Genomic DNA, 7,701 nt, shown 5'->3' with positions numbered 1-7,701 from the left:
GAGAATATTATTATAGGCTGTAACTGCTTTATTTGAATCTTGGTAGGTACCAATTTCTTCTAAATGTTCTTTCCAATTCATTTTATATTAAAAAAAAATAATTAAAAGATAAATAAAAAAAAGATATAAAAATATATGAATATTAAAAATTAATAAAAGAAAAATTTAATAAAAAAAATAAAAAAAAAAATGATGTTTGTTCAATTTTTTTTAATTTTTTTTTTTTTAATTTTTTTTCTTTTTTTTTTAATTTATGATTAAAAAAATTTTAAAAAAAAAAAATTAATAAAAAATAAATAATTATAAAAAAAAATATATTTAAATAGAGAAATTAAAATAAAATAAAAAATAAAAAAAAAATAAATAAATAAATTATAAATTAAATAAATATAAGATATAAAACAAAATTTGTTATACTATAATTATTTTTATTGTTTTTATTTATTTTTTAATTTTTCTTTCTTCTAAAAGCTTTTAATTCTTCTTTTCTTTTTTCGATCAATTCGTTTTTGGCTCTAATTTGCTCTTGAAGTTTTTCTTTTTTTCCAATATCTTCAAAATCTTTAATTTCTTCAATAGTTTTAACTGGAGTGAATTGATCTGGTGCAATAACAATTTTTTCATTTTTTAAGGATTTTGGATCATCATATGGAAGACCAAACAGGTTTGCACCAAATTTAGATTTAAAGAATAAATTTGTTAAACTGAAAAGAATGGAATTTGTGCACCAATAAACATTAAGACCCTAATTTTATTACAATAAAAATTAGTAAAATTAAATAAAAAATGATTATGATAATGATTACTTACAGCTGAAAAATGAATTGTGAAAAGTAATGGTAAAACACTAATTGAATACATAAAACCTTTCATAAGTGGATGAGTATCAGCAGTCAATGTAAAACGGGTTGATAAGAGTTGGAAAGCAGATGAGAGAATTGGTAATAAGTAGTATGGATCAACTGCTGAAAGGCTGTCAGCCCATAAGAAAGAGGTATTATCTAAAAGAGTAGTGTGATCACTAATTTGACGAATAATAAGGAATGGATAAATTAAAAGTGGTAAGAGTACAAGATTTGGACCAATGGCAGATAATGGAGAAACATTATATTTTTTCATAATTTGTTGTTGGAGTTGCATTAATTTTAATCTTCCTTCAGTTGTACCATCATTAAGATAACCATGCTTTTCAGTTTCTAGTCTAACCATTCTCATTTTTGCACTAATTCTTTGAGTTCTTAAGGTTACCGGGAATGTTGTGACACGTAATGCTAATGCCATACCAGCGATAATTGCTACCCATGATAATCCATAATTTTCGTGTAATCCATTTAAAACTTCAATATTATCAAAATTTATTTTTGAGAAAAAGGCTGAAATTAAACTTTCGTCTGGTGATATGGTTTCGGTTTTAACATAATCTGCATATTTTATACCATTTACAATATTGGTTGCATTGGTTGATAAATCTGTAATATTGCTTGTAGTTGATGAAAGATCTGTAATGTTGCTACTATTATTATTTGGATCAGTTGAATATGATCTCTTGTATGTAATTTTATTGTTGGTGTTATTTAAAAATGATGTTGATTTTATGGTTGAATTTATGAATGATCTACTTTGGAATCTATTCATTGATGTGATCACACCAGATTTGGTATTTAAAAATTTAATACCTCTAATCATTTTCCACTCTTTTATATGATTTTAAAATAAAAAGAACTTGAAAGAATAAAAATAAATAAATGATATTTAAAAATTTATACAAAATGAAAAATAAAAAAAAAAAAAGAAAAAAAAAAAAAAATCATTTTTTTAATTTTTAAATTTTTTTTCGTTTTTTTTTTTATTTGTTTTTTCCACAATAAATTTTAAAACACGTAATAAATATTCAATATTCAAATAATTACAAATAATTACAAACATAAAAAGAAATAAAGTTGAATAATTATAATAAATAGTTAGAAAAAAAAAAAAATTTTAATTGTAGTTGTATTTCATTTTATAAAACAATTAAAGAAATAGTTTATTAATATTTGTTTACTTATTTTTTATCATTATTAAAAATAAACATGATACCAATTGAGGAAACTGATTTTGATCAAATAATATTTACAAATTATTTTTTTTTAATTTTTTTAATTTTTTTTTTTTTTTTTTTTTTTAATTTTTTTTAAAATTTTTTTTTAATTAAAAAAAAAAATTACAACTTCAAAAAAAAAAAAATTTTAATTTTTTTTTTATATTTATAAATTTTTCTTTATTATTTAAATTTTTTTTTTTTATTTGTATTTATATTTATATAATTTTAATTTTTATTCCAGTTCATATAAATAAATAAAATGGTAAAGATCATTAACATTCACAATAACTAAAAATTGAAAAATGGTTTATTTTACATATAAAATATGAAACCTCATTAATTTTAATCAATAATATAATAATAATCAATAATTATAATAATAATCAATAATCAATAATAATGATGATAATAATATAAATCGAATTAATATTAATATAATTTAAATTATTTAGGCTAGAAGATATGATCAAAGAACTACAATTTTTTCACCAGAAGGTCGTGTTTATCAAGTAGAGTATGCTATGACAGCTATTAGACATGCTGGTGCAACTGTTGGTATCTTAGCAAAGGATGGTATTGTTTTAGCAGCAGAAAAGAAAACCACCGCCAAATTATTAGATCAAAGTACAACAATTTCTGAAAAAATGTTCAAAATTGATGAACATGTTGTTTGTGCTGTTGCAGGTATTACATCAGATGCCAATATATTAATTAATTATGCTAGGTTATCATCACAACGTTATTACTATCAATACCAAGAACCAATGCCAGTCGAGCAATTGGTATCACAAATTTGTGATACCAAGCAAGGTTACACCCAATATGGTGGTCTTCGTCCATTTGGTGTATCTTTCCTCTATGCTGGTTGGGATCGTCATTATGGTTTCCAATTATATCAATCAGATCCATCTGGTAATTTTGCTGGTTGGAAAGCTACAAGCATTGGTGGTGAAAATAGTCCAGTATGTATATCATGAAAATATGTGGTTATTTTTTGTTTTCAATTATGTGCTAATATTTTTTTTTTTTTTTTTTTTTTTCAATTTTTATAATAGGTTGCACAATCAGTTTTAAGATCAAATTATAAACCAGATATTTCATTAAAAGAGGCACTTACATTAGCCCTTAAGGTTTTAACAAAGACAATGGATCGTTCAAATATCAATAGTGACAAATTAGAATTCTCATACTTTACAAGAATAGGTGACAAAATTGTATATCATATTTTAACTGCTGAAGAATTAGATTCTTTCATCAAAGAAACAGATCTTGAACCAGAAACTGATGATTAAAATTATTTAAGTATATTTAATTAATTTTTTCAACCAACCAACCACCAAACAACCCCAAACAACCACCCAGCTTTTCATTAATATATTATAAATACATTCACTCTAACCTCATATCCACACAAAATTTTTTCATATGAAAAATATACATTAATCCAAAATGTAAATAAATAAAAATTAATTTTAAAAAAAACAAAAAAACAACGTTAAATATTTTTATGTAAATAAATAAGATGGTTTATTATTAAATAATAATTACATTTGTGCATATCATTATGCACAAAATAAAGAGAGCGAACAGTATAATACAATATTATAAATATTTAAAAAGCTAGTATAACCTTATTTAAATTATCCATAAATTCATCATAGAATTCTTGATATTCTTCTGGTGTCATATCTTTAGGGTTTTTCTTTTTATTATTTTTATTATTATTATTATTATTATTATTATTATTATTATTACTATTATTATTATCTTTATTTTGTTTCTTTTGTTTTTTTGTTTGCTCTTCAACCACATTATTATTTATATTATCTAATTTAACTAAATTATTATTGTTTGATTCTTTGGACTTTAAATTAAAACATAAACCTATATAAAAAAAAAAACTCGGGTTAGTTAATTTTTCTTTTTTTTATTGTTCATTATAATATTACATTTAGACATTTTCTTTAATAGTTTTTTTTTTTTTGTATAAAAAGTTTTGATTTTTAATTATTAATTAAATTATTATTTTTTCTATTTATATTTTAAAAAAATATTTTTTACAAATAAAAATAAATTAAAAAAAAAAAAAAAAAATCTTTTTTATTTACATCAGTTTAAATTCATTCCTTAATATTGAATAATAATACTTTATAATTTGTCTTAGATTTCCAGAATTTACCCCACATAACACAACATTATAATATAAATAATATAAATAATATAAATAAAGTTGTTATTTTAAATTTTTATATGTATAATTAAAGAAGGGGTTACATTTTTTTAATATATTTTTATTATAAATAATTAAAAATTAATATATATTGTATATAGCGTTAAAAAAAAACATAATTAAAATGATGGTTTTTCTTTGTGACAATATTTATATCTGATTCTATTTTTAAAAAGTTAAGATACTTTTATTTAAAAAAAACAAAAAAAACATAGAAAACAAAAAAAAATGGACAGAGTTAATTAAGTTGGTGTAAATTATTTAAAAGCACTGTAATTTGCTCAAAAATTAGTTCAATGAAAAAAATTTGTTGGGAGTACAAATTATTTTATTTTGCAGTTGTTTATTTCTATATTTGTTTTTTTTTTTTTTGATCAAATAAAAATCTTTTTTTTTTATTTTTTTTTTTTATTTTTTTTTTTAATTATTTTATTTTTTTTAAAAACTATTTTTCTTTTTTTTATTTTTTTTTATTTTTCAATAGAAAATATATTTTATAACCATGAAAATTTTATTATTTATTTTTTTATTTTTTAGTATTGCATATTCTTTGCCCTCAAATATTAACACTGCCCTAAGTATAGGAATTTCTCCAAAATTTAAAAAAGCATTTGACGGAGGTAATATTTACAGAAAAGTTATTATAATAATATAATACCCCATTTACCAACTTTTTTTTTTACAGAGTTATTAGGTTCAAATGATTGGTTAAAAATTTTGGAATTTAGTTCAAATAAAAAAGTTATTATTGATATTTTCGATAGTTATAACTCTGATTTTATAAATGAAAATAGTATGTTGATTATCTTTTATCTTTCGGTTATAAAAGAGATTAATTTATTAATACCATTTTCTAATTATTGTAGATTTTCAAATTTTAGTTCAAGAATTAAGAAGAAACAAAGTAAACTCTATTGAATTTGTAAGTTTTAATCTTTGTCGAATAATTCATCCATAAAATTTTTACTAATTTTTTTTTTTTTTTTATAACAGAGTTTTAGTTTTTGTTTAAATTCAAAGAATAGTTATAAAGATATTATAAAAACATTTAATAATAATTTAAGAAAAACCAATTTATTCCCAGAAAATATTTGGTTTAATATTGAATCAAATTATCAAAATTGTTATAATAATGATGGCAAAAGTATTGATGGTTTATTGGGTGGAAATTTAGATAATAAATTTGATAAAAATCAAGAGTATTATGAATTTACAAAGGATGTTTTAAACACATTCAGAGAATATGGTTATAGTGTTGGCATCAAAGTTTCAAAAGAAACCTAGTAAGTATTGGTGGTAACGCTATTTTATAAAATAATGTGGTTCCAAATTGTTTTTATATGAAAAAAATCTTTGTTTTTGTAAAATACCCCACCCCTTTTTTATTTTTTATTTTTTATTTATTATTATTTTTTTATTTTTTATTAAACAATTATGATAATCAATAAACTAATTTTTATTTTTTTATAAAAACAATTATTATTGTAATCAAATAACTCCATAAATCAAATCAAACCAACCATAAATATAGTAACAAAGTTTTTGGAAATATAAAAGATTCACGTTTTTCATCATTCCCATTGTTTTATTTAAAGAGTGGTACAAACCAAGAGTTTGAAGATTATTATTTATCTCCAATTGGTAAGTAGTTTGTAATTGTAATAAAAACAAATATTTGCAATAAAATAAATAATTAACTTTAATAATTTAGGTTTATGGACAGATTTTAAAGTTAAACAATTCAGAAGGTTAAATGATATTATAAAGATTTCAAAAGAAGGAGATGTGGATATTTATTTAAATTCCCACAAATTAATAGGGGGAGTAGACCTTTTCAATGGATTTGGAAGTGGAAGTGGTGGTAGTGGTGGAGGTAGTGGTAGTGGCAGTGGTAGTGGTAGCTCCGGCAGTTCAGGAGCCCAATTGTCTGGTACAGGTGAAGTTCAGTTCTTTTAAATATAAACTAAATAATAATAAAGTACATAAATTTATACAGTAATAATACAACTTTTAATAAATAGTAATAATATTAACTAAAATAACGATAATATAAAAATAATAACATTAAAACACAAAAAATCATTTTAATAACAAAAAACAACTCAAATTTAATTATTTTAAATTATGATAAAGACGAAAACCACACACAATTTTTATAATTCAAAGATTTACAAAAAAAAAAAAGAAATAGATTTCCAATTCCTTTTTTCACATAGTTTTGTTTTATTTTAACTAATTTTGTTTAAAAAATAGTTCCAATAATTCTAATCTTTAAAATATCTAAACAAAATAATTCAATAAAAAACTTATTTATTTATTCATTCAATCTCTTTTTAAGAGTAATAACACATTCCCAATAATCTTTCTTTATTTCTCCCCTTCTAAGTTTTCTAAAATTATAATAAAATTTTTTATTATTTTTATGATCCTATTTAATTTTTATTTATTTTTATTTTTATTTTTATTTTTATTTTCAAATTTTTTTTTTTTTTGATATTTGAGTTTGGGTGTTTTTTTTTCTCATAAATGTGTGATTAATAAATCTGGGATGATTGAATCCTGAGATTTAAAAAAGGCAAAAGATTATTATGATTGGAACGAAAATATATTTTTATAAACAATTATTAAAAATAATACTAAAAAAATACACCACATACACACTAATTGCCCACAAATTAATTTGAAAAATATTGTATTTGTGTAAATTCATTTTTTTATTATTATTAAATAAAATTAAATAGTTGGGTAAAATTAATGAAAGATTAAATAAAATTAATTGCTCTTTTTTTTTTGATAAAATATCAAATTTTTTAAAGGCTTTCACCCACATCTAATAACACTACATTATTTCTTTATTACCCTATTATTTATATTAATTAAATCTTTTTTTTACCTAAACCGATTTATTCATTATAAAAAATTTTAACATTGTTGATTTTTACAACAAAAAAAAAAAGAAAAACAAAAATAATAAATGTTAATTCACCCACGTTCACTCAATATACATATTTAATAAATAAATTTCGTTCTTTTTTTATTTTTTTTTTTTATTTTTTTTTTTATTATTTTTAAGTTTTTTAATTTTACAATAGTTTTATTTTATTCCTTTTTATTAATAAACTTTTCAAATTAATTAGAGATTTTCAAATCCTCTAAAAATAATCTCCTCAAAACATACATTTTTAATTATTTATTTTTATTTTTTTTATTTTATAAATTTAAATAAAAATTTTAATTTAAATATTTAAATTAAACTCATATAAATTAGTATATTTGTAATTAATAATTTTTTGTAAATAATAGTTTTTTTAGACATATAATTATGCTAAATTTTTTATAATATTATTTTTTATTTATTTTTTTTATATTAAACTTATCTATATAAATA

At 19.8% G+C, this 7,701-nt stretch overlaps 5 protein-coding genes across 5 annotated transcripts in view; 2 read left to right on the top strand and 3 right to left on the bottom strand.

Annotated features, from left to right (window-relative positions):
- The window catches only part of DICPUDRAFT_92892 (26S proteasome non-ATPase regulatory subunit 11), a 1,894-nt gene extending 1,777 nt beyond the window's left edge, over positions 1-117 (bottom strand). Inside the window, exon 1 of the mRNA XM_003292568.1 lies at positions 1-117. This exon is cut by the window's left edge and continues 3 nt beyond it. Coding sequence (XP_003292616.1) covers positions 1-81 — 81 coding nt within the window. The 5' untranslated portion in view covers positions 82-117.
- Positions 118-448: 331 nt separating this feature from the next.
- Positions 449-1,686, bottom strand: DICPUDRAFT_157354 (uncharacterized protein; the record flags this gene model as incomplete). Its single annotated transcript, XM_003292567.1, has 2 exons — positions 449-745; positions 811-1,686. 2 exons carry the CDS (start codon positions 1,684-1,686, stop codon positions 449-451), a joined length of 1,173 nt encoding a protein of 390 aa, XP_003292615.1.
- A 611-nt stretch (positions 1,687-2,297) lies between these two features.
- DICPUDRAFT_92891 (proteasome subunit alpha type 4) lies at positions 2,298-3,557 on the top strand. The gene is made up of 3 exons (XM_003292573.1): positions 2,298-2,345; positions 2,536-3,045; positions 3,139-3,557. Exons 1-3 carry the CDS (start codon positions 2,343-2,345, stop codon positions 3,373-3,375), a joined length of 750 nt encoding a protein of 249 aa, XP_003292621.1. The 5' UTR covers positions 2,298-2,342; the 3' UTR covers positions 3,376-3,557.
- A 138-nt stretch (positions 3,558-3,695) lies between these two features.
- DICPUDRAFT_157352 (uncharacterized protein) lies at positions 3,696-4,042 on the bottom strand (the record flags this gene model as incomplete). The annotated part of the gene is made up of 2 exons (XM_003292566.1): positions 3,696-3,967; positions 4,033-4,042. The coding sequence occupies 2 exons, from the start codon at positions 4,040-4,042 to the stop codon at positions 3,696-3,698; spliced, it is 282 nt and encodes a 93-aa protein (XP_003292614.1).
- A 773-nt stretch (positions 4,043-4,815) lies between these two features.
- On the top strand, positions 4,816-6,269 carry DICPUDRAFT_83223 (uncharacterized protein; the record flags this gene model as incomplete). Its single annotated transcript, XM_003292572.1, has 6 exons — positions 4,816-4,933; positions 4,999-5,106; positions 5,180-5,235; positions 5,307-5,596; positions 5,845-5,954; positions 6,025-6,269. 6 exons carry the CDS (start codon positions 4,816-4,818, stop codon positions 6,267-6,269), a joined length of 927 nt encoding a protein of 308 aa, XP_003292620.1.
- Positions 6,270-7,701: the final 1,432 nt, after the last annotated feature.

Source organism: Dictyostelium purpureum (assembly GCF_000190715.1).
Source record: "Dictyostelium purpureum unplaced genomic scaffold DICPUscaffold_356, whole genome shotgun sequence".
In the NCBI taxonomy this organism is placed as follows: domain Eukaryota; phylum Evosea; class Eumycetozoa; order Dictyosteliales; family Dictyosteliaceae; genus Dictyostelium; species Dictyostelium purpureum.
The sequence above is the reverse complement of the archived record's forward strand: the minus strand, read 5'-3'. Positions and strand labels throughout refer to the sequence as shown.